The 27,263-nt window shown below is 43.0% G+C and overlaps 1 protein-coding gene across 1 annotated transcript in view; it reads left to right on the top strand.

Annotated features, from left to right (window-relative positions):
- LOC127619240 (von Willebrand factor A domain-containing protein 5B1-like) overlaps positions 1–27,263 on the top strand; it is a 59,959-nt gene that overhangs the window by 6,752 nt on the left and 25,944 nt on the right. Inside the window, 3 exon segments of the mRNA XM_052092072.1 lie at positions 13,068–13,244; positions 21,706–21,816; positions 27,021–27,223. Of these exon segments, the coding sequence (XP_051948032.1) occupies positions 13,068–13,244; positions 21,706–21,816; positions 27,021–27,223 (491 nt within the window).

Here is a 27,263-nt window from a genome sequence, read left to right as displayed (position 1 = left end):
AGTACAGACGCTGCTGGGCTTTCTTGGTAATAGAGCTGGTGTTGAGGAACCAGGTGAGGTTCTCCGCCAGGTGAACGTCAAGGAATTTGGTGTTCAAGGTAGGAGAATTGATGCTGTTTTAAAGGCAAAGGTTTCTACACCAAATATTGATTTAGCTTTTTTATGTTTACTGGACTTTGTGTGACGTTAACTGATTGTGGAGCGGAGGGGGGCGGGGCCGGGTTGGAATATCGCGCGCCCGGTCCCCAGTCGGCCTGATGAGTCGCGCGAGGGATAAAGGCAGCCGGTGACGATGGTTCGAGAGAGAGAGAATTACGGGCATGTCCGTCATGTGTGTTTATGTTTGTGCTTTTGGTTTAAGTTTCTCATTAAAATATCATTTATGTTGACAAGCTGGTTCTCGCCTCCTCCTTGCCCATCCTTTAACCGTTTTACATTGGTGCCGAAACCCGGGAAGGAGGAGGGATGCCCGTCGCAGAGTCCTCGACACTGCCGTCCACCCAGGGGAGCACCGCTGCCATCTGCCGGGTGACGGAGTAGCCCGACCGCCCGGATGCGGGGTACAGCCGTCGTCCGCGGGGCAAGTGGGGACTGGATACCCCTACCGCCTGGAGCGAGGGAGCCGCTGCCGGGGGCGGAGGAGTGCCCTGCCGTCCCCAGAGACGCGGAGGGGTCGAGGGAAAACCGCAGTACGCAAGGGGAGGAGGGAAGAAACTCTCCGAACGCCCGGAGCGGTAGAGCCGCTGCCAGGGGCAGAGGAGTGTCCCCATTTGCCGCCAGAAAAGCGGAGGCGCATTCTACCCGCTGGGGGTCGACGGTTTCACTCCGGTTCGCCTGGGGTTGGAGCGGCTGTCGTCCGCCTGAGTGTGGAGGAGTGTTCGAGGACCACGCGACGGTACATCAGAGAACCGGTGAGTGAGCTTTTTCTCTCTCTCCTCTCTCTCTCCCTTTCGCACCGTGTTGGCCTTTTCTCTCGCCTATTTTTTTATTTTATTTTTTTCTCCTCCTGTCTCCTCCCAGGGCGAGGAAGGCGGGGATGACCACGCGGGACGCAAGATACACCCCGCCCCAGGGATGGGGGGGGTGTACGTCATGCCGGTGGCACCCCGGCCTGAGATAACGCCGGGAGGAGTGTGGAGCGGAGGGGGGCAGGGCCGGGTTGGAATATCGCGCTCCCGGTCCCCAATCGGCCTAATGAGGCGTGCGAGGGATAAAGCGGCCGGTGACGATGGTTCGAGAGAGAGAGAGAATTACGGGCATGTCCGTCATGTGTGTTTATGTTTGTACTTTTTAATTGCCGTTTTCTCTTTCACAGTTTAACAATAAACAAAACATACAGCACACTGGGTTGCTTTTTGGGCTCTCTCTCTCTGACTGGAGGCTCGGAGTCTGCTTTTATGCCGCTCTCCTCGTGCTCACTGGAATTAGAGACAGGTGTTAGGCATAATTTAGCTCAGGTGTAAGCACCCTTACCGCTTTCCTCTCCCGGACGGGCGCTTGACCACGCCCCCGCTGCCACATACCCCCACCGCCCGACTCAGGCCGGGGCGCCATCCGGCCTGCCTACCACTCCCCCCCCATTTCTGGAGAGAAAGTCGGCGACAGCCATCTGCACCCCCGGTTACTTGTGGAGACCACCTCTCACCGCGCCAGCTCGCAGAGGTTTCCGAGTTGCAAAAAGAATTTGCAGATGTGTTTTCTCCTCTACCGGGCCGTACAAACATCATACAACACCACATCGAGACCGAGCCGGGAGTGGTAGTACGTAGCCGCCTCTATCGCCTGCCCGAACACAAAAAGAAAATAGTTTGGGAAGAATTGGATGCGATGCTTGTGATGGGAGTAATAGAGGAATCCCACAGTGATTGGTCCAGCCCGGTCGTCCTTGTTCCCAAGAGCGATGGGTCTGTACGATTCTGTGTGGATTATAGAAAAGTCAACGCGGTGTCTAACTTTGACGCGTACCCAATGCCCCGTGTTGATGAACTGCTCAATCGGTTAGGTGCTGCTCGATTTTATTCGACCTTGGATTTAACAAAGGGCTATTGGCAGATCCCCTTGACACCAATGTCTCGTGAGAAAACAGCCTTCACTACGCCGTTTGGATTACACCAATTTGTGACGCTTCCTTTCGGTTTGTTTTGGGCACCAGCCACGTTTCAACGACTCATGGATAGGATGCTCAGACCTCACACCGCTTACGCCGCTGCCTATTTAAATGATATTTTAATGAGAAACTTAAACTAAAAGCACAAACATAAACACACATGATGGACATGCCCGTAATTCTCTCACTCTCGAACCATCGTCACCGGCCGCCTTTATCCCTTGCGCGCCTCATCAGGCCGATTGGGGACCGGGCGCGCGATATTCCGACCCGGCCCCGCCCCCCTCCTCTCCACACTGATCAATTAAAACAATTTATGCCATTATTTTTGAAGACATCCTCACTATGCAACATTTTTCACAAGTGCCTAAAACTTTTACACAGTATTGTACATGTTAAAATAATTTTAGTGTGATAAAATCGCTTACTATATCATTTTAAAGTTATATTCAATAGTACAACTCCATTTCCATGATGATGTAACAGTGTAAACCCTATTAGCAATTTTAGCACACTAAAATCATGCTAACATTTCAAATGTTACATCTTGTCGCTATACTTTTGAAGCAGTGTTTATTTAAATGTTATTGGACTGGCCCCTTTCACTTGTATTGTAAGTGCCATTACAGTAACCATTTTTGTTTTTTTTATTTTTAATAAGTCTTTTTTTAATGTGTTTCCTCAATAGCTTGACTTTTAAAAACTGTCGGTATCTATCCCATAATTAGTTTTGACATACACAGACCCAAGATTATGATTAATACAGGCAATTGCCAGCTGTCCTATATTTGGATTCCAACAAACTGGAATATTTGAATAATATTTGTAACACCACAGTACATTTTTGAAAGGGTTGTCATTATTAAAAACTTGTTTTTCCTGTGTTGACATATTGCATGTTGAAAAATTAAGTTGGAGTAGGGCAAATTCAAGGACTTATCCCTAATGTAAAAAGCTTATTGCCTTTAGTTTATGTCACAGCCTGGCCCAATTGAAACTTGCTATTTCTAATTCATTGCAGATGGTATTAGTCAGAGTTTTTACAGAAAGAGAGACTGTATTTTGTAAACATGTATATCTGCCAAATATATATATATATTTAATCTATATCACTCAAGCAAGAGTGCGATATGGCCCTGCTATCAGCACTGCTATAGCCCGATTGCGAGTGTGATATTGCTTAAGTGCAACAGTTCAATGAACAAGTACATACTAAAAAATTAGGAAAAATGGAGTACTGTCATAAAAACGCATTTGTGCATGGAACTACTTTATTACACAACCGATCAGAATCTGCCGTTGCTGGTTCAAAACAAATGATGTGTCCAAGCCTCCGTTAGTAATTCAAAAATGTCACTTCAGAAATAGTATCACGGCTTGTGCTGTTTCGAATAAGGTATTGGATAAACAAGGGTGTGTGTGTGTGTGTGTGTGTGTGTGTGTGTGTGTGTGTGTGAGAGAGAGAGATCGAGATCACCTGTCGCCACACCCAAGCAGAGATGTTTTCAGCTTTCTGAAGATCAGCTTTCTCAGTGGTAAAATAGCCGTCCAAGCGGGGGTATTCCTCTCTATTTTGCGGTAGAGTCATTCCCTATAGGAACCGTAATGCCCTCTGCCATTTTAAACAATATGTATCCAATGTGGAAACTCCATTAAGAGGTAAGCACCATAAGATCTGTAATCAATCAGTCTGTTGTGTCTCTCAGCTGTGATGAGCCGTAATGCTGAAGTTGTTTGTTTAAAGCCGTTTAAAGCTATTTTCCAGCTTTAGTAGTAATATGAGCGATCATGGAGTGCTGTTCTACGTAAACAATGACTAACGGATTCACTTCACGTCACCAACTGGCTCATATTGCACACAAAAATTATCTTTTGCCACCACCTGCTGTGCGTATGTAATGTAAAAAAAAAAAAGATGCAAAAAGAGACACATAGCCTACACATATGCTCTACTCTTACACTTTAGTTTAGGATGACGAACACAAGCGGAGTGATGCATACAGTGAAGCGTCGGAGTGCTGATGCTGTCAGACCATCAGTGCTCATGGAACATCTCTCGTCCAATCAGATTCGAGGACCGGAACTAAATGTTATATACACACACACACACACACACACACACACACACACACACACACACACACACACACACACACACACACACACACACACACACACACACACAGACACATACATATATTTCACCAGGTTTTAGGAGTACAGATATGGACAAATTGCCACAATTTCGATTTTGATTCATGGGGTCTTTAATGTTATGCATCCCCTAAAGTGATTTTCTGAAGTCCCTACTGAGGGCATGTTTTCTTGATGTGCTGCACTCTCTAAAATTTTCAGAAGTTTTTAACATCAAATTATTAGATTTAGTCTTCACTTTTACTTAAATTAGGGGGGCCTGGGTAGCTCAGCGAGTATTGACGCCGAGTACCACACCTGGAGTCACGAGTTCGAATCCAGGGCGTTCTGAGTGACTCCAGCCAGGTCTTCTAAGTCAGCGTTTCTCAAACTGGGGTCCTTTTCAAACAGCCAGGGGGTCTGTGGAGAACCCCTGAATTGTAATAAAAAAATGCATTAAAAAAACTACTCAATCTAAAGCTATTGACTGGTATAAAAACACAACATAACAGAAGTTAAGAGCAATTTATTCAAAAAAATAAATAAAACATTTTGATTCTTGAATGCAAATTGGGGAAATTAGCTTATTTCCATGGTAACAGCCACAGCAATTTCTCTGATTGGTGAATTAATCTCACTTCAAGATGAATCTTTTTACACGTGTTATCTATAGGAGTTTCTTTGCCTAAAAGCAAAAAGTGTATGAATAATGATTAAATTGTTATTGTGTCATTACTGTTGTTTAATTATGAATATTGTGGCGTGATTGTAGTTTATACGAATTAAAACAAATGAATCAATCCTCAACTGTTTAGTTTTTTCTTCAGAACATTATGGTGCTTTATTAATGTGTAAACACATGCTTTGTCTAGGGGGAAATTATATTAATTTACAAAAAATCAGTAGCATACTGTTTGAGCTTTGTAGCGTTCTCGGTGATGTTTCGCCATCCGACAGACTAACTCTCCCTAACTTAAATTTTATGGTGTTTGTTTTTGCTCTCTTTGATATGAATCGCTTTGATTGTATTCCTCACTTGTAAATTGCTGTAAAATGGCTGGATGTACTGTTAGGCAAAGTCAAAGGAAAGGCAATTTATAAAGCACTTTAAAAACATCAGTGTAGACCAAAATGCTGTACATTAAGTGTACAGCAAACACAATCTTACAATCTTATTAAAACTTCCAATGGAATAAATCATAAATCCAAATGTAATGTCATTGAAACACTTTGCATACAGAAGCCTTACACAACAGGACAGCAATGCTTGGCCATCCTGCAAGCTTCATATGTTTTGGCCCGGTTGCTAGGGAGGGTAGAGTCACATGGGCTAACCTCCTAGTGGTTCGCTCTCGGTGGGGCACGTGGTGAGTTGTGTGTGGATGCTGCAGAGAATAGCATGAAGCCTCCACACACACTAAGTCTCCACACGCTCAACAAGCCATGTGATAAGATGCGTGGATTGACGGTCTCAGACACTGAGGCAACAGATTCGTCCTCTACCACCTGGATTGAGGCGAGTCACTACACCACCACGAGGACCTAGAACGCATTGGGAATTGGGCATGCCAAATTGGGGAGAAAAATGGGAGGAAATAAAAGTATGTTAGGACTATTGAATGCAAAATCACTTGCCATTTAACTGTCACTCCAGGACAGAGTACCATTAAGTGGGAATGTTAGCGCAAAGCGTCAATTGGATTCTTAAGTGAGTGCTATTCCTCAACAGGAGGCAGTGAACATTCAGCCCTAAAATGATCAGCAATGAATAGAGGTTTCTATGGAAACTGTCAAAGGTCTCCAGCTCAGTCCATAGTGTTCCTAGCTGACGGGTGATGAAATAAGAGTTAACCTCCTTTGGGGATGTATACTCCTTTAGTTAAATTAAAATTCTGCAAACATGCAAGGGGAATCTGGGAACTTTAAAATATAAATAGATATTTTAATTCTGTTCTCAGCTCAAATATGCACACTTCTTAAGTGTCTAGCTTAATTAATAATTTGCTGAAGTGAGCTCATCATACATGCATTAAAGGAATATTTTCAAACTCAAAATGAAAATGATGTCATCTACTCACCCTCATGTCTATCAAAACCCATATGACTATCTCTTTTCCGTGGATTTCAAAAGAAGATATTTAACATCCTGAGACCCGAGCATGACTGCTGTGTGGATTTTCCATTTCCCTTTTTGATTTGTAACTAGTAGCACCTAATAAACAAGCAAATTTTTCTAGAGCAAATTGTTTACCTAAAAATATATGTCCACACATGTGGACAGTGGGACTAAGTTGTGAAATGTTAAATAATACCAAGCTACAGAAAGTCCGATTTTTTATTTTTCTTCATCAAATTGTTAATTAGGTTTCCTGGAGTGTTGGTTATTTATGTTTTTGAGATGTTACAGACATTACATCAGAAATTAGCATAATTCATTCTTATTCAAATGAATGCCCAGCAAAGCATCATCCAATCACTGCCAACCATGTTAAAATAAAATAATACATTATAAATTCTGAATCTATGTAATGATTGCTATTGTCTGCCAAACATGTTGAGTGGTCCAAACATCATCTGCAGCCTGACACTGAACTTTTGTTTCCGATTTTAGGAGTGAATGGAATATAAGATGCTCTCTTGCTCTCTTGATCCCTATTTAGGGAATTAATTAACCCCCAGTGTGCTGTCTGTCTGCAGTGGTCACAGAAAAGTACAAATTGCTACATTTTTCAGCTTTTGGATGAACCCATTTACATTCTCAATGTGAAAATGCAGAAATATATAGGAATGCATTTACTATGTTAATGAATGAAACCGTATTGTACAGTAATAATAAAATAAAATGTATATTAAAATGACCCACAGGTGAGTAATGTTGAAAGTTATTCAAAATAATTTACAGGTTTTTTCAACTTTTTAGGGAACTTTCAAAATCCACATTTGTGGACATCATGTTTATCAGCGTGCTGACGTGCGAGAAAATAATACATGTTTTAGAGATACTACTCTTTAAACCCAAACAGGTTTCAATGAAAAAACGTAAAGAGGTTTCTTTGGATCTGCGCCTGCAGAGAAATCAAAGAAATCATCATTTAAGAAAAACCCTTCTTGTGAACAGTATTTAGTCAGTATAAATTATGTGTTGTGAATAGCAAAGCCAAAAAACAATGTCCACACATGTGGATGCGGGGTCACACAAGCTTAAAGCAGAGCCATATTGACGACTTTGATTGACAACTTGATTGTTTTATGATTTTCTGTCTTTTTGATGTCTTGACAGCCAGTGGTCCCCATTCACTTTCTTTGTATGAGTGCAGATTTCCAAGAAGTTATTTTAAGTACAATAGGCTACCTAATTGAAGCTTCATATAAAGTGGTTGAAATACATTATTAACTTACATCAAAGCTTTTAACAATAGTCCAATTAGTGTTAAACACTCCCACCTCCAGGAAATTGCACTGGACTCAAAACTTTTACTTTGAAGGCTCTTCCACACATCAGCAAGTTAAGCTTTAACTCTCAACCTCTTATTTAACAGCTCTGGTCTTCAACTCCCAGGATACAACTGCCCACGTTATTTGAGAACTTGAAGCTGAAGTAAATGTATTTAATTTTTTTAAAGGAATTTAAAGGAATAGTTAAAACAAAAAGGAATATTCTGTGATCATATACTCACCCTCATATTGTTCAAATGCCATATAATTTTCATGCTTTTGTGGAACACAAAATGAGATATTAGACAGAATGACATATTCAGTTACTATAAAATTTTGTTGTATGGTCTGTCAAGCAAGAGTAAATGAATGAAGGCTGTTTGGGCAAATCTCGTTAAACCTGTTTTATTTCACCCCAAAATCAACATAAAGAAATAAGCAATTATATTTTGCATAAATAAAAATGAAGCATATCACTTCCCTTATTTCACATTACAGTAAAGTGTATATATACACACACACACACACACACACACACACACACACACACACACACACATTATTTAATCCTGTATTTTAAAAGTATGGTTGTATTTTTTATACTGTCTTTAATTTAATTATCATGATTTAAAGCTTTTGTAGATTTCTAACTCTTTCAATGTTAAAATACTTTTTCTCCTATTTCAGCTTAATATGCAGACAACTTTTAGTAAAACATTCATTTGATAATTTTCTCATTTACACGGTCTTTCTGTTGCGCTATGAAAATTAGTTTTATAGAAAAGTTTGTTTCAACTACGTTATTCAACCAATGGCATGAGTTGTGGGCGGGACTATCTCTTTGTTTGTCCAGCAAGAAACAGGGGCATTTTTTCAGAAAGCTGTTTTGAAAACCAAGTTTAGTTTTGAAATTCCGTTTTGTGGGGGTAGTTGTGCAAGAATTACATACTTCAGCTTTTATATTGCAAAATATATTTCTAAGGAGAATCACCATTGATCACCATTCTCAAAAGTAAAACATCTGGATATATAACAGTAATGAAAAATGGGGGAAAATGTGCTTAAGTGTCATGAAATAATGTCACAATGCAAAGGGTCTTAACCATTTAGGCTCGGATTGGCCAGCCATGAAAAAAGAATTATAAAATTTGAATTAACTACAGTCTTGACAAACACAAAATAGGTATTGTTTTCAAGAATATAAGCTCTGCTTTATAATGTATGTAGACATTTAACCAAAACTGAACAAGTGCTTAGAAATTTGCAGACAAATCAGAATGTTCCAATTTGTTTATTAATAATTCTGCACAGTAAATATTATTTTAATCAGTAAAAACATCAAACTGATCAATTAGGCATGTGTCATATGTAGATGGAAAGCTCTCAAAAAGCAGAATAACAGCAACCTATTTGTTTTACTCACAGACAATAATTTATTGAGTAATAGCTACGTATATATATCTTTGGCATACATGTTACATGCAAATGTTTCGGTTACTATCCTAACCTCCGTTCCCTCGTGGATAGAGCGAGACGTTGTGTCGAATAAATGACACTAGGGGTCGCTTCTGGGAGCCCCAGACATCTCTGATCTTTGAGAATAGGCCAATGAAAATTGGCGAGTCGTATTTTCATTCCACTCCCTCGGACATATTGGAATATAATTAGCTGGAATGCATACACTCATTCAGGTTTCTCACTGAGGAGCCGAGACAAAGTCCCAGCCGATTCAGCGGGTAGTTCGGTGTTGTGGCAGGAGGGACACAATGCCTCGTTCCTTCCATCAAGAACTGTCCAACGATCCCTTCTGTCACTCACTCGACGTTGTGTCAATGAAGTACTCTAGTGGTCCCTATGGAAAATGCCACAACTACTGAACTGTGTTACGTGGACTGACGGTGCAAGACAGGCAGAGCTCTGTGCGCCTCGTAGCCAGCACACCAGGCGATCATGTACACTCCCTCAAAACACTCGTAGGTGTCAAACTGTCCCCTGCACCTAAGGGACAATTCGACTGCCCAAAAAATAAGGACCGGCTGACCCAACCACGGCCTCTTCTCTTTTTTTCTCCCCAAAAGGAACTAAATCGTTCAGCTGGGGGCCATATAAGGTCCATGTCGTGGGGTGTCCCTCCAAAGGGGAGGACACCCGGAGGGGGCTTTAGAGTGGGAATACGTCACATAGTCTTCCCTAGTCCGGTCGGAAGCACGTCATGTGGAATGGTCACATGGTTGATCCTACCCGAATGGGGAGGTGTTACTACAAACACTGTGACCGGGGGCAGAGAGGCCTCTGCCCAAGGAAGACACGGTTTACCAACGGGGAAACCCTTTTGCAGAAAATACATCACACTGGGTTACCGAGTCACCAGCCACAGGGCTAAGGAGGAAGGTCATCCAGGGTCCACACTTTTGTGGGAGCACTCATCTTCATCTCAAGGGAGGCGAAGGTCCACCCAGCCACCTCGCAAAGGTGTTAGATGTTGCCCAGCCCGTTGCTCTACAAATGTCTGCTAGAGACGCGCCGTTGGTCAGACACCAGGAGGCCACTACACCCCTGGTAGAATAGGCGTGCAGCCCCAAAAGCAAACCGATGGAAGGGTCTGTGTCGAGACAGAACCGCGACATGGAAGTACGCGTCCTTTAGGTCTTCCGGCGCGAACCAATCTTGATGCCGGACGCGCACTAAAATGCATTTTTGCATCAGCATCTTGAACAGGAATCTGTGCAAAGCCCAGTTCAGAACTTGCATGTCCAAGTTTGGCTGCAACCTGCCATCTTTTTTGGGTACAATGAAGTAGGGGCTGTAAAACCCCTTCCTCATCTCGGCTGGAGGGACAGGCTTTGTTGCGTCCTTCCGTGTAGAGCCCAGGAAGCTAGGAAACTGCTCTTGAGAAAGTGGGAACCTTAGCCTGTTGGGCATGCACCGAAAAAAAAAAAAAGGATTCTCCACCCGGCCCTAAGAAGAATTGGTCTTCTTACCAGCGTCTGAAGTGCAGGTTCCGGACTTACTGGGCTGCTCGTCTCTGGGGTGCTTCAAAGCAGTTTATTGGCAGCCGGCCATGAGATGGGTGGCATTGCTTTCCTGCGGGTGGCTCCACGCCATGGCCGGCCCACTGGGGCAGGCTGTGGTGGAGCTGGTATTACCTCTGCAGGGGGATGCCCTTGGCGACGAGCAGATGGGGTACAGTGTCTTGAGCCATGCCGGGGCAGGATTTGTTGAATAGCCTCCGTCTGCTTCCTCACCATCGAAAACTGTCAGGCGAAGTCTCCGATGGTGTTGCCGAACAGGCCAACCTGGGAGATGGGTGCGACAAGGAATTGAAACTTGTCAATCTCTCTCGACTCGACCAGGTTGAGCCAAAGTTGGTGTTCCTGGACCACCAGGGTGGACATCACCTTTCCAAGAGACTGCTCTGTGACCTTCGTCGCCTGAAAGTTGAGATCGGTCACTGAGCGCAGCTCCTGCATCAATCCCGGGTCAGGACTACCCTCGTGCAGTTCTTTAAGTGCCTTGGCTTGGTGCACCTGCAGGAGAGCCATGGCATGCAGGGCGGCACGTCAAGCAGCACCGTAGCCTTAGCAGTCAGCGACGACGTAAGCCTATAGACGCCCTGGACGGGTGCCTCATACCTGTAGGTAGAAGGCCCAAGCTGGGGAGCCACTGGGGTGGATTTTCCTCTGACGAAGGAAAGCTGCGACTGCAAAGTAGCCATGGCCATGCTCTCGCAATGAGAGAACGAACCATCCACGAACACGTGAGACAGCAATCGTGGCCATCAGAAGCAGAGAGATAGCGACCGCAACCAGGAATAACACACAAACTAAAAGTCATCTTGGAAAAAAAAAAACGCTTTCATAAGTGCCACTCTTTTAGTAGGAAATATCTTCTTTGTTAGAGAAAATATGCTCTTTTTTTTTTTTTTTCTCTCTCTGCTGATGAAGAGCCCAGGGGTGTTTCTCTGCACAACGCCGGCATGAGAGGGGGAGAACTGCTGTAATGTGCTGTAGAGACCAACAGCTCATAAGAGTAACAGATGAATGGATGGCAGAATAATTAATCTCAGTTAATACAACCTCTCGGCTCAGAAGAAGAAGTCTGAATGAGTGTATGCATTCCAGCTCCTTATATACCCGTATGTCTGGAGGAGTGGCATGCAAATTCCACTTGGCAATTTTCATTGGCCTTTTCTCAAAGATTAGAGATGTCTGGGGCTCCCAGGAGTGACCCCTAGTGTCACTTCATTGACACAACATCGAGTGAGTGACAGAAGGGGAACAGGTTTTGCGTAAAATCCACATTTGCGATTATAACTTCACGAAAAATAAATAGAACATAAAATATCACATAGCACTAGATTCCCATTAAAACGAGCCCACACACAAAATAATCGGATGCATATATCATTAGATAATCCACTCAAAGTACCATGTGCACACAGCACAAAATGTGTTATTTGGCTAAAAACACATTAGCTTTCCTACATCAGATGTCTTCATCTGAAATTATGTAGAATGTTGACCAGCATCATGGAACGCTAAACCAATCATGTTGGGATTCTGATAGCTACAACCAGAAGTCTAGGTCATCCAAATATAGGCAGAGAGTATCGTTCACTCCAATTACATATGGCCACCAGAAGGTGTAAGTACATGACACAGACTCAATGATGGCTCAAATGACACAGAATGGAACTGAACAAGATATCATTACTCATACCTGCATGTTTTGGAGAGATAGCATGCCTTTAGTCATTATTGTGTTTGCATGTGTAATTAGTTATTATCATTATGTTTTATTTGTTTGGAGAGGCTTTTGGACACTTGTGTACATTTTTGGACACCAGGATAAATAATTTTTGTAATGCCATAAATTTTGATGGCTTTGTTTTATAAACACAACATTTTACTCAGTTACAGTTGACATGATTAGGAACAAAACAAAAGCAGTTATCCAAAGCTACCTTATTTACACCCTGAAATATATAATGTAAAATAAGAAAAACAAGAACAGAATTACATTTTCATGTGATTTGTTTTTCAGCCGTCATTTATTTATCATAATCTATATCATTATTTAAGTTTTCTTTCAATTATTCCAAACAATTGACCCTATTATTTTTTTGTAGAGTTGTAAGACTTTAATTTTGTCCTTTAATGCCACTGAAACATGAAATTATTAAAACACCTTAGTAAGAGTTTAAATGGTAATAGTCTGTAAAAACCGTTATGAAAAACACCTGGACATGTTTCAGTTAAATGTACCATACATTTTTTACCATAATTGCTTTATTATGCAAGTCTTGCCCTTGTCACACTGACTTGGAAGATGTAGTGCTTGTGAGATGTTGGGTAATGACTGCCTCTCTCAGTAGTTTCTCTGTGGTGTGTAGGTGGATATAATTCGGAAAAGGCTTCATAAAGACATCCTTCACAACCCTGTGGTCATGCTCAACTTCTGCCCAGACCTCCGCTCTACAATTTCTGACCTGCGGAGCATCCAGGGAGAATTCATCTTCCTCATTGACCGCAGTGGAAGTATGAGTGGGGTCAACATCAATCGGGTTAAGGTAAGATACTTGTGATACAAATGTGAACTCTGCCCTTCAGTTCCGATATGCAAATTAACTTTTTAAGACATTAACTTATTAAGTGGTTTAAGATTATTACAAACTGCTTTAGTTGTGTGGAATGGAACAGAACAGGGTTTATAAACACACAGCCAAAGCTTATTTACTAAAGAGGCTATTTGACACTTGTCTCCGCCTCAGACAACCAATAGACCATTCCACAGACTGCATATTGAACCCTATAACAGGTAATAGATTAATAAATTAATATTTGTTGGATTAAATCTAATTGAATGATGTAGACTTTATTTTACTCATAAGTTAGAAAAAAAAACATAAATAAAACATTATTTATAAAAATAAAAATGATACACAACTTTTGATTTAAAAAATGTATTTCTTTATATTAAAATTAACTATGATTAACAAATGCTGTAAATGTACTGTTCATTGTAAGTTCATGTTAACTAATGTTGTTAACTAATTTTAATAAACGGAACCTTATTGTAAATTGTTACCATACTTTTTGCTAAAATAAAATAATAATAAAAAATAATAGGTTGTATGTAATTCATACAAACTAATCACTGCACCACTTATCACGAGGCTCATCGTGCATGACACTGTGGAGACTCCGCATGTGGAGGCTCTTGATAGTCTCTGCAGTCTATGCACAACTTGCCATGTGCCCCATTGAGAGTGAGAACAACTACTTGCGACCACGAGGAGGTTACCCCATATGACTCCACCCTCCCTAGCAACCAGGCCAATTTGGTTGCTTTGGAGTCCTGGCTGGAGTTACTCAGCACACCCTAGATTCGAACTTGCGACTCCAAGGGTGGTAGACAGCATCTGTACTCGCTGAGCTACCCAGGCCCATGTATTCAGAGACTTGAACATTTTAAGCGTAAACTTGTTTTTGTGAAATAGCACCCCATTTTGGACCCACCAGGGAGTCTGCATAGTTGAACAAATATTTTGAATTATGAATTGAAAATATATTATGAATAGTTTGTTTATGCTACCTAATGCATTAACTAATGTTAACAAATGGAGCCTTTTTGTAAAGTGTTACCAGAAATATATGTACTATATGTAAATATTGCTGTTTATTCTAATGTACTGTTACATTATTGGTACATTCTGTCTTGTTATTGTTTGGTAGAAAAGTGAGAAAAGCTTTCAATGTTTTGAATCTAGTGGTGAATATATATTGAGATATTTGTTAAATATTTATAGTTTTTGTATGTGTTTTAGCTAGTTGCAAGTACTGTAAATGTGCTAGAAATAATATATATATATATATATATATATATATATATATATATATATACATACATACATATATATACATACATACATACATACATACATACACACACACACACACATATACATATATACATAACACAGACATTTTATTGAACACATGTGGCTCTGAGATTCTGAACCAAATGTGTCAAAATCAGACCTTTTGAGCAGTGCATTGAAGGGGCCATGAAATAAATTAACCAGCTTGTTGCATTGAGTGACACAAGCAGCTACTTTAATTGAACACAGTAAGTCTCCATGCCGAGATTGGATATTTGGTGCACTCTAAATGTGTGAATCGGGGTGTGTGTGTGTGTGTGTGTGTGTGTGTGTGTGTGTACTGAAGGGGCCCTGAAGTGTGACGCACAAGACAGCAGTGACTCACTGCAGTTTTGATTGAGGATGCTCCTCGTCTGACCACACACACCAACGCGTCAGAATCTAAAGGCTCAGGTCACTGGAGTGGTAATATCTTTGACCCTGAAAGTGACTTGATCCACACTGAAATGTCAAATATCCAATGTGATCCCTCCTAGGAATAGAAGGACAACAGCTGTTGTCATGGGTAAGATGGAGAGGAAATTTATTTAAAGGGATAGTTCACCCAAAATGAAAGTTCTGTCATCTTTTACTCACCCTCATGCCATTAAAAAACCTTTATGCTGTTATTTTCTTCCTTTGAACATAAAAGGAGAAAGATTATCAGTGAAATAACATCTTAAAATTCAGTGTGTTCCTCACACAAAGCTATCGTATGGTTTGGAAGACTTGGAATATAGCGCACAAGTCGTGTGGTCTACTTTTTTGGTACTTTTATGGTGCTTTTGTTTCCTTCCAGGATTTTCGATGCTTGAAAATGCTCCACACCCTATTCAATGTGATTGCATGGAAAAGAGCAAACATTTTTAAGATGTCGCCTTTTGTCAGAGTCACAGTAGTTAATCAGTAGGTAATTAATCACAGAATTAAAAAGAAATTATATAAAAAGACAATTCAGTCATTGTTTACTCACCTATTTTTTTGGTGCTCAGTGATGTCATACAGTGGCAATTTATAGTGACTTGACAACCTCTTCAAGCTTCAAAAGAATTCAAAAGTATAATTCAGAAGTCTAATAAATTATTCCATGAGACTCATGATTGTTATGACAGCATATGGAAGGTTTGGTGAGAGACAAACCAAAATAGAATGTATTATTTAGTAAAAATGCTCACTGACCGTTGATCTTCTGTGTGTCAATGTTCCAGCTTATCAGCTGGTTCCTTTTGTGTGTTTTCCTTTGCATCGGGAGCGGAGTAATCAGCGTTTCCTTGGAGACGCTCGTTTGCGCCGCTCACAAGGTAATCACCCCCACCTGTGTGTCATTATCGCTGTTTATTTATTTCCCTCTCGTGCCTCATCTAGTCGCCAGATTGTTCCTGTTTGATTTTGTTGTGCAGACTTGCCTTCCTGGCGATCTGTTTTCACCTTTGTTTCTCTCAGTATTTTTCCAGTGTGGATTCTGTGGTTACCGCTCCTGGTTTCACCTGTTGGAATTATCGTATGGACACTTGCTCTGAACTGTTACTGGCCTGGTTGTCTCAGCTCAACACAGCCATCATCGTCACTCACCTCTCTGCAACCAGGACTGGGTTATCGGTTTTTCAATATAAACTGATTTAATTTTCATTACCCCTGCATTTGGGTCCATCCTTAAACAACTCATGACAGAACAATCTGGCCAAACATGGACCCAGCTGAGGGAACATCTCTAGTTAATGCTATTTCACAACAGGGGATGCTCCTCGGTCATCAACAGGAGCAACTCTCATTCACCATTCAAGCCATTGAGGAGATGGCGAGATGGATAGCTGACCTGACATCCAGGAATTAACAGCTTTGTCTCTCCCCCAATGCCACACAATTACATCGAGATCCTTGAGGGTTCAAAGGTTCCATTTGTGGATTGGACAGACCACAAAAACCTTGAGTACATCCGCACTGTGAAACAACTAAATTCCAGGCAGGCTCAATTTTACTATCTTTTTTCGCCCTGGGTGTATGGACGGTAAACCTGATGCTTTGCCCTGCTCTTTTGAGACTGAGAGCACCTCAACCTCCCCATATACCATTATTCTACCCAACAGGGTAGTGGCAGTGGTGTCCTGAGAGATCGAGTAGTGCAAAGCAGAGCAGACTTTGGACTCTGTCTCCCAAGACACCACTGCCGCCATTCCCGTGAAGTGTCCAGAGAGCCTGCTGTTTGTTTCTGAGTCGGTCTGAAATCATGTCCTCCGGTGGTGTCATTCCTATAACCTGGCCTGTCATCCAGGTGTTACTCATACCTAGGCATTTGTTAAGCAATGGTTCTGGTTGCCCTCAATGGCGCGGGGCATGCAGCGTTTCATTTTGGCCTGTGCGGTTTGTGCTAACAACAAGTCTTCCAGTTGACCCCCTGCGGGGCTCCTTCAGCCGCTGCCAATCCCTTAGAGACCTTAGTTGCACATTGCTATGGATTTTGTTACCGGATTACCCTAGTACAATGGCAATACAGTTATTTTACAGACAATGATGAAACAACCTACAGAGAGGAGGTGCACACTCTGACACACTGGTGTCAGGAGCACAACCTCTCCCTCAACAAAGCTTGTAGTGGACTTCAGGAGGAAAGACAGAGAACACAGCCCCATCACCATTAATGGAGCACCGGTGGAGAGAGTCAGTAGCTTCAAGTTCCTCGGTGTCCACATCACTGAAGAACTCACATGGTGCATCTACACTGAGGCCGTTGTGAAGAAGGCTCACCAGCGCCTCTTCTTCCTGAGATGGCTGAGGATGTTTGGAATGAACCACCATATCCTCATACTGTTCAACACCAGCACTGTAGAGAGCATCCTGACTGGCTGGATCACCGCCTGATATGGCAATAGCACCACCCACAACCACAAAGCCCTGCAAAGGGTGGTGTGAACTGCCAGACAAACCATCGGAGGTGAGCTTCCCTCCCTCCAGGACATCTACACCAGGTGGTGTGTGAAAAAAGCTCGGAGGATCATCAGAGACTCCAGCCACCGAGCCATGTGTTGCTCTCATTGCTACCATCAGGCAGGCGGTATCACAGCATCAGGACCCGCACCAGCCAACTTCGTGACAGCTTCTTCCCCAAGCAATCAGACTTCTGAACACTTGATCTCTCACGATCAATATACATCAGCACTGCACTTTATTAATCTTATTATCTCACACTGGACTGTCATAAATTATATTCCCTTCACAATACAACTAAAGTATCCATCCATCCATCCATCGTCAACTGCTTATCCTGTGTACAGGGTCGCAGGGGGCTGGAGCCTATCCCAGCTAACATTGGGTGAAAGGCGGGGGACACCCTGGACAGGTCACCAGTCCATCGCAGGGCCACATATAGACAGACATACACTCACACTCACCTCCACATCCACATCCACACCTAGGGCAATTTTTTTGGAGACACCAATTAACCTAGCCTGCATGTCTTTTGGATGGTGGGAGGAAGCCGGAGTACCCGGAGAGAACCCACGCAGACACGGGGAGAACATGCAAACTCCACACAGAAAGGCCGGGGCAACCAGGGTTTGAACCCACGACCTTCTTGCTGTGAGGCGACAGTGCTAACCGCTGCACCACCGTATAAAGTATATATTTTTTTATTTGTGTAGTTATTATTGTGTTGTGCAATTATGTGTACATTTCATATGCAAATTGTGTTGTATAAATATGTTGTTTATTGTAAATCGGTATACTGTATGTCTCGTCACTGTCATGACTGCTATGTTGCTCGGAACTGCACACAAGATTTTCACCCACTGTTGCACTTGTGTATATGGTCATGTGACAATAAAGTGATTTGATTTGATTGGTTAATTTTAACTGTAGTACTGTAGACCGTCATTGATCACGTCTTCTGTATTCATGGCCTCTCGGCAGATGTGGTCTCCGACAGGGGACCTCAATTTGTGTCTATGTTTTGGGCTGAATTCTGCCGACAGTTGGGGCGACTTCTAGCTTGGTCACCCCCAGATCAATGGGCAGGCCAAGCGGGCTAATCAGAATTTGGAGAGGGTCCTGTGCTGTGTGGCACCTCAGGAACCATCGACTTGGTGATCCAGACTATCCTGGGTCGAGTTTGTGCATAACTCCCTCCCGGTTTCGTCTATGGGTCTGTTACCCTTCCAGTGCTGTTTAGGCTACCAGCCCCTGTTGTTCCCCTCCCAAGAACCTGATGCTGCTTTTCCGTCTGCGCATGTGTTCATCCAGAGATTCCATCACACCTGGAAGGTCGCCAGAGAAGCCCATTTCCGGACTGGTGATCGGAACAAAGCATAAGTGGACCATCCCCATTCTAAACCCTGGTTTATGTGTGTGGACAAAAGGTCTGATTGTCCTCCCAGGACATTCCTCTCCGACTTCCCTCACGTAAGCTGGGACCAATATATTGGACCGTTTAACACCTCTAAGGTGCTTAGTCCGATGACAGTTTGTCTCAAATTGCCCCCCCCATTTTAGTAGAATTCACCTGACTTTCATATATCTAAAATCAAGCCTGTTGTCCGCTCCCCCCTTCAGCCTGACTCTGTTCCCACATCTCCTCATCTAATAGATGGCTTACTCTGTTATACATCTCCTTGACGTGAGGCAGAGGGGCAGAGGATATCAGTATCTGGTAGACTGCGAGGGCTATGGTCCGGAGGAGAGATACTGTGTTACGGCTTATGAAAACCTGGACCGCGGCCTCATCTACAAATTCCATCAGCATCATGGTGGACCTTCAGGGGATGCCAGGAGGTGTCCCTTAGGGGAGGAGGTACTGTCAAGGTTGCGGCTTATCTGCCAGTTCCTTTTGTGTGTCTGTTTGTTTTCATTCACTTTGTGTGTTTTCCTTTGCCTCGGGAGCAGAGCAATCACCATTTCCTTGATGATGCTCGTTTGCATCGCTCATGAGGTAATCACCCCCACCTGTGTATCATTACCGCTGTGTATTATTTCCCTCTTGTGCCTCGTCTAGTTGCCAGATTGTTCCCATTTGTTTTTGGTGTGCAGTCTTGCCTTCCTGTCAGTATGTTTTCACCTTTGTTTCTCTCAGTATTGTGGATTTGGTGGTTACCGCTCCTGGTTTCACCTGTTGGAATTATCATATGGACACTTGCTCTGAACTGTTAACGCTCTGTGGATTACTCACCTCACCATATTGCCATCCTCTCCACCATTCCTCACCTGGATGTCTCAGCTCATCACTGCCATCACTGCTCTGTGGATTACTCAACTCATCGCTGTTATTATCCTCACCACCATTCCTCGTCCGGGTGTCCCAGTTCATCACTGCCATCATTGTCACTCACCTCTCTGCAACCAGGACCAGGTTTTCATTCATCAGTTCATTATTACATTAATTTGTGTTTTCATTTTCATTCCCTCTGCATTTGGTTCCTTCCTTAAACCACGCCTGACACTGTGCAAGATCATGATAGGGCACGAGAAAAATAGTTCACACAGCCCCCTCGTGAAATTGGAGCGTTCAAGCGAAAACTAATTTGTGACAAAATAACACAATACAGCTGCACAAAAAACAGAGAACAGAACTTACTAAACATGTCTGAAGAGTTTGTAGTTTAAGAAATGCTGCATTTCTATCCCCAGCCTTATTTATATATATATCATTTTTTTGGACCGGTGCCAGTTCACAGTGGACTGAGTTACCTTACCCGATGCCAAAAATAGAAAACAAACAATCGACAGAATGTACCATCGCTTGTCATGGCCGGTTAGCACAAAAACTCTGATTACCATAGAAAACATGCCTTTTATCGCTTGTAATTTGCCATCAGGTTAGGATACAGTGTGACTGTGGCTGCCTGTTGCCTCCTCTTTGTTTCTGATTGATTTACGATTACTCTGTTAAAGAAAAATAAGGCTATCTATCACTGTGGCGGAACCTTATCCACTATCAATTTGAATAACCTGTTTTTAGATAAACAAAATGAATGCCCCAATGTCGCAAGAGGGCTGTGTGAACTATTGCTCTTATGCCCAAACATGATCGCGTGGTCAGTGATGAATGGTCAGTGAACATTTTCAATAAATAATACATTTGATTTCGGTTTGTTTCACACCAGACAATATTGTATGCTTTCATAAAAATCATGAGTCTCATTAAATAAATTATTCGACTTCTGAATTATAATTTTGTGTCCTTTTGAGGCTTGAAGAGCTGGTCACCATAAGCTGCCATTGTATGACATCCTGAGCACAACATTTATTCACAATTTCTCCCTTTTCGAAAAAGACAGAAAGTCATATAGGTTTAGAACAACACAGGGGTGAGTAAGCAATGACTGAATTTTCATTTTTGGGTGAACTAATCCTTTAAGGATGATGTTTTTTTTAATAATTGATTGACCTCACTTAGCTTTGTAATACATTCAAAAAGTACTGGTAGATCTCATTATTTTACTGTAAAAGTGCTCTCCTTATTTGGCAAACCCATTAATATTTACAAACCTCATAATGTGCTTACAGTATGCTGGAAATGCTGTTGTGGCAATTACATAGTGAGAAGTAGTCTTCTAATTTATTTATCTTATCTTTACTTTAGTCTTAATATATACACATTGGTGTATATACACAACTTGGTATCATTGTCATCTGCTCAGGGAGAAGTGTTGAGTGGTAGTCTAATGGTCAAGGTTCCTGACTGCTAACAAAGATTGTGAGTAAGGGTGGCATGTTGAAAAGACATTATTGATTATCCGCTAATCTACATACTGGGGGGCATGTATCTGTGGTGGTTATGGTCCTGCCCTTGAGTAAGGCACTTGACCCCTGAGCTACCATCCCTGCAATTAGTTTACAGCAAGTTGCTTTTGGTAATTATCATCATGTTAAATAGCCAATTATGATAATCCTTGAAAAGTACTATCAAAATATTGTGAGGTTGCCAAATGCAATGACAAAGGTTAGAAATGTGACCTGACCCGTGCAAAATTCAGGGGCCAGTCCATCCAATGACCTCTTTAAACGCCTCGTTCCTATCCCCATGCTTCCCTCCACTTCTATTGTATCCGTTTTCCATTATATAACACACATCTAACACCCTCATTCATACTGACCTCTTTTTTTTTGTATGTCTTCATAGGATGCAATGGTCGTGATTCTGAAAAGTATTTTCCCAGCTTGCTTATTTAACATAGTGGGCTTTGGATCCAAGTATAAAACGCTGTTTGCCACCAGTCAGAGTTATGATGAGGTAGGTCACCCGCAGGGACCCAAAGCAAAGCACAGCTTCTACACACATACTGTCCTCATTAGAACAGTACTTTCACTATGACAGTGATTAAGATAAATGTTTGGGTTTTTCTGTAGGGAAGAGCTAACAAAGGTCTTGGCTTATATAATGAATACTATATAATGTTCTCTTAGTTTCACAAACACAGTCTTAGGGCTTTTCAGCTTAACAATCACAGCATTAACTCTTCAGCTTCACAGATATCAGTGGTAAGCTTTTCAATAGGCATGCACACCCAACATCACTGGACTGTCTCTCTCTGTGTCTCCAGCGTTCTCGGCAGCCTTTTCATGTCCGTCTCCATCGTCAATGTAATGAGACACAGGTGTTAAGCATCAATAATCACCAGGTGATGGCCCTTACCGCTTCCTCTGTCCCCAATGACAGACACACGAACACGTCCCACTCCACATACCCCCACCGCCTGACTCAGGCCCGCGCAATGTCCATCCTGCTAACTAGCCAGCCCCATGAACTGCCTCGCCTCCTTTTTGGACTTGGGATGTGGGCAGGCCACTATTGCTGTGGTCTTATAAATTTGCACACTTTTTCGGGTTTGCCGTGAGCCCCGCCCGCCTCAGCAACCTCAGAAGTAATGCCAATCATTACTATATATAATGGTGTCATCTAAATAGGCAGTGGCATACGCAGTGTGTGGCCAGAGAATCTTATCCATGAGGCACTGGAATGTATCGAGAGCCCCGAACAAACAGAATGAAAGCGAGACTAATTGGTATAACCCGAAATGTGTGGAAAAGATAGTATTTTTCTCGGGATAATGGAGTTAAGGGGATCTGCCAATATCCCTTTGTTAAATCCTCCAGACTGAGCTCCGCCTTCTCCGGAACTACTGTTACCATGGACACGTGGTATATTTGATGTGCTCTGTCTCTATCCGTTCGCTTAACATCATAATTGAGATCCTGACTCGTGTGAAACCTCAAAGTGTCCTTGCCACTTGGCGAGCAATTTTGAGCTCAAGGTGGGGAGTAATAGTAAAAGTACTTTGTCTCTCGGTGCAAATTTCTATATTTGTACAGCCGGCTTTGTGTCTCTTGAGATTAGAGAAAATTTTGTTGTGACAACTAACTGTATTTTGTTCTTGCTTTGGGAAGGTCCTTCCTCCCATGCCTCCCGCATGACAGCAACCACCCATAAAGGAGCTTGAAGGGGGAAAACATGTGGAGGCTTGCAAGACCTCCCTGACTGCAAATAATAGGGGTTACAGCCATTTGTCCTAATTCCTAGCATCCTCATGCACAAACTTGCAAATCACATTTTTCAGGATTTGATTAAATCGTTCCACAAGCCCGTCAGATTGCGGGTGATAATTCCTGGTGCAAATCGATTTAATCCCCAGCAATTTGTAAAGTTTGCATAGCGTTCATGACATAAACGTTGGTTGGTGAGGATTTTTTTCAGATCCCCATCTGGGAGATAATTTTGAAGAGTGCCTCCATAACACTGCATGCTGAGATGTTGCGTTAAGGCACTGCTTCCGGATATCGTGTTCTATAATCCACCAGGACGAATACAAAACGATATCCACGTGCTGACCATTCTAATGGCCTAACGAGGTCCATACCAATTCTTTCGAAGGGGGCCTCTAGTAACGGTAATTGGTGCAATGGCAGTCTTGGGGTGGCGAGTGGATTCACCAACTGACATTCGTGAAATGTCGCACAACATCTGCGTTTATCCCTGTAAATGCTCTGCAAATAAAAGCAGGCCATTAGACGGTGCAGTGTTCGTTCTTGTCCTAAGTGACCCGCCATAGGATTGTGGTGAGGCGCCTGGACAATTGTTTCACGACGGCTCCTCGGGACTAATAACTGGGTTGTATTTTCATTTGGTTTCGGTGTCCTGTGTCACTCGATACAAGTGGTCCCTAATAATTGAAAAGTATGGATATGTTAGGGCGACATGACTGGAGCTGCTGGCCATTGAATACTCTCACTTGGTCAAAGGCATGGCTAAGGGTTTCATAACATGACTGCTTTACAGGGAAATCCACCTCCAGGAACTCCCTAAAGACGGACATGCCGGAGGATTCCCCTCCTGCGTCATTCTGATGCTGAGCAGACGTGGACGGCCCCGGCTCCGCCTCCCCAGCCATCGCATCACACATCACACACTGAGATTTTGGTTTGCAGGACCCATCCACACATAACGCTTTTAATAATCTCTTAAATCCCAGCCAATTGGTTTAGTTCCCAGAATCAGTAGATTGGTGAGGCGGGTGTTAACCGTGGCCTCCACTCTATGCTTTACTCCCCGAACTTGAATAATGGTAGCCACTACCGGATATTTGTGAACATCCCCATGCACACACCTCACCATCAAGCCCCTTCATGAACCAAGCCGTGGTGGATCGATGTATGATTACAGCCTGAATCCACCAGGGCTTGTACGTCCCTGCTCGATCGGGGGCAGTCTGTGGCGTGTCGGGTACCTGGGTCCACATCTCTGCCTGGACACATCTCTACTGGACACCAGCTTTGGATGCGTCTCGGTTCCCTGCGACTCCAATAGACTGGCCCAGGTTTCCCAGCTGCACTCGTGGTGGTGGAGACATTAACCTAGGAAGGACGACAGAGAGGGGGCCAGCGTGTAGTGCAGTCTGCGAAGGCAGGGCGCCAGTGTGGGTGGCACCACTTCCCATTTCTGGGGAGCGGGTAAAGTGCGAGAGGGAGGAGGAGGAGGAGAAGCAGGAGGGGGAAAAGGAAAGAGAGAGAGAGATCTGGACTGCTGGCCAGCTTCTGGTAGTCCGCCATGTGGGCTTCGGCCAGCTGGAGGTGTCATCCTACGATGTGGGGCGATGGCACTGGGCCATTCCGTGGTTCTTCTAGGCAGGTGAACAATTAACTGCTCCAGCACCATCAGCTCGATGACATCTTCCATGCCGGGGCTTTCCTGGGCCAGCACCCATCTTTGGCAGGCATCACTGAGCTGCTGGGCTAACACAAATGTGCAGCCAGCATCATTCAGGTTGAGGGAGCGAAACCACTGACGATGTTGTTCGGGGCTGTGGCCAACCCGTTGCAGGACAGTGGTCTTCAGCTTGATGTATTCCAGGCAGTCCTCAGCTGGTATTTGCTGCACCATGAGCTGGGCCTCCCCGGTAAGAAGCGGCAGCAGGTGGAGGGCCCATTGGGTTCGCAGCGAGCCGGAGGCAGTGGCTGACTGCTCAAAGAAACTCTGGTATGCCTCTGGCTCATCCTGTGGGCCACCCCGGTAAGCAGTGGCAGCAGGTGGAGGGCCCATAGGGTTTGTGACCAGCCGGAGGTGGTTGCCAACAGCTCAAAGAAACTCAGGAACGACGGCGGCTCGTCTTGGGGGCCCATTTTTGGGAGCAGCAGCAGTGGCTTCATCGCTGCTTCAGGGGCCCCTGTGGAGGAACCGCCTGAGCTAACCAGCTATGCAAGGCCTGCTGATCCTCGGCTTGGAGGAGCTCCTGAAGATGCCGATCTTGCATGAGGAGGGCTTGGTGGTGGGTCTCTTGGATGCTGGCCAGGGCACGGATGACTTCATCCAGCGGTGAGGTGTCCATAGCAACCAGTCTTCATAATCCTGGGTTTCGGCACCAGTGTAAAGGTTCCAGCAAGAAGGAAGGGAGCTGGAAGCACAGTAGCAGTCCAGGTAAGTCAAGTTTTAATGGTCTCTCAGTTTCACAACACAGTCTTTGGGCTTTTCAGCTTAACAAGCACAGCATTAACTCTTCAGCTTCACAGATATCAAAGGTAAGCTTTTCAATAGACACACACACACACACACACACACACACACACACACACACACACACACACACACACACACACACACACACACACACACACACACACACACACACACACACACACACACACACACACAACGTTACTGGACTGTCTCTCTCTGTGTCTCTGGTGTTCTCGGCTGCCTTTTCAAGCCCGTCTCCATCGTCACTGTAATGAGACACAGGTGTTAAGCATCAGAAATCACCAGGTGATGGCCCTTACCGCTTCCTCTCTCCCCAATGACAGACACACGACCATGTTCCACTCCACAATAATTTATAAAATGTGTTTTGTACAAGAAAACTGGTTAAAGGAGCACTCAGTAATTTTATCCTAATTTAAAAAGCATTACTTCTATAGAAATTAATTCCAATTTTAAGACATATGTATAAAATCATGGAAAAATGAAAACATGGAGAGGGTCCCCTCATGGGGGCTACCATGTAAGAATCACATGACCAGCCAAATACTACTCGCTTAATCTCACTAACCGCCCTGTTATTGGACACTTTCACCCAGGGATTAAATTAACCCTGGCAGACTGCATATTAGTGAATTTCTATGATGGCAGTTACTAAAAACTATTGTGTTTTAATGATGCTGCATCCATGCCCTTAGGTTTGAGTGTCTCAAGTCCAAGAAGAGATATTCGAAAACTTACTGTGTGCACCTGTAATCAGTATTTTTGTCTAGTTTTCCAGTAAAAAATATCTAAACATCCTTAAAACTTTAGAAGCATTTCAAGTTAATGAAATGGATATTAAAATGTTAAATGATATTAAAGAATTAAAGAATAGTTTCAGAAAATATATTTTGAATTAAAGGGACAGTTCACTCAAAAAAGAAAATTCCATCATGATTTACTCATCCTCATGTTGTTCCAAATGCATATGACTTCCATGGAAAACTAAAGGTGATGTTATGTAGAATAACAGCCTTTACTCACCATTTATTTCAATTGTATGGAAAGAAAAAACACAAAGAAAGTGAATGGTGACTTAGACTAACATGCTAACTAACGTCATCTTATATGATCTACAGAAGTTGTTTTAAGGATGTTTGGATGTTTTTACTGGACAAAAAAAATATAAAAAATCAATAAAATATATTATAACAAAATAACTCAACCAGTGAGGTAAGAAAAAAAAAAACTTGATTCAAAGGGAAAACAAGTTGATCTTTTAAATAGTTTTTTCTAGTATTTAGCATAAAACTCACCAAATGGTCTTAGATTTCTTTGAAAATGCTTTTTCAATTATTTTTTTCTTCTTTTAATGATGTTTAACTATTTTTACCTATAAAACAAGACAAAATACTGAAAAAGAAATTGAATTTTAACTAACAAAAAGTAACACAGTTAACCACAAACAAATCTCATTTATGGCACAGGAAACTTTAGCTTTGGCTTGCGAACACGTGAAGAAGATCCGGGCTGACATGGGTGGTACAAACTTACTGGCTCCACTTAACTGGGTCCTACGGCAGCCCATGCAGAGAGGCCATCCTCGCTTGCTCTTCCTCTTAACGGACGGAGCCGTCAGCAACACCGGGAAGGTTATCGAGTTGCTCCGTAGCCACGCCCGATTCACAAGGTCAGTAAACTGTCTCTGGTTTTATGATTATTTTTGCATG

The sequence above is a fragment of the Xyrauchen texanus genome, chromosome 25, assembly GCF_025860055.1.
Source record: "Xyrauchen texanus isolate HMW12.3.18 chromosome 25, RBS_HiC_50CHRs, whole genome shotgun sequence".
Lineage (NCBI taxonomy): Eukaryota > Metazoa > Chordata > Actinopteri > Cypriniformes > Catostomidae > Xyrauchen > Xyrauchen texanus.
Note: the sequence above shows the minus strand (reverse complement) of the source record. Positions and strands in the feature narration are given on the sequence as shown.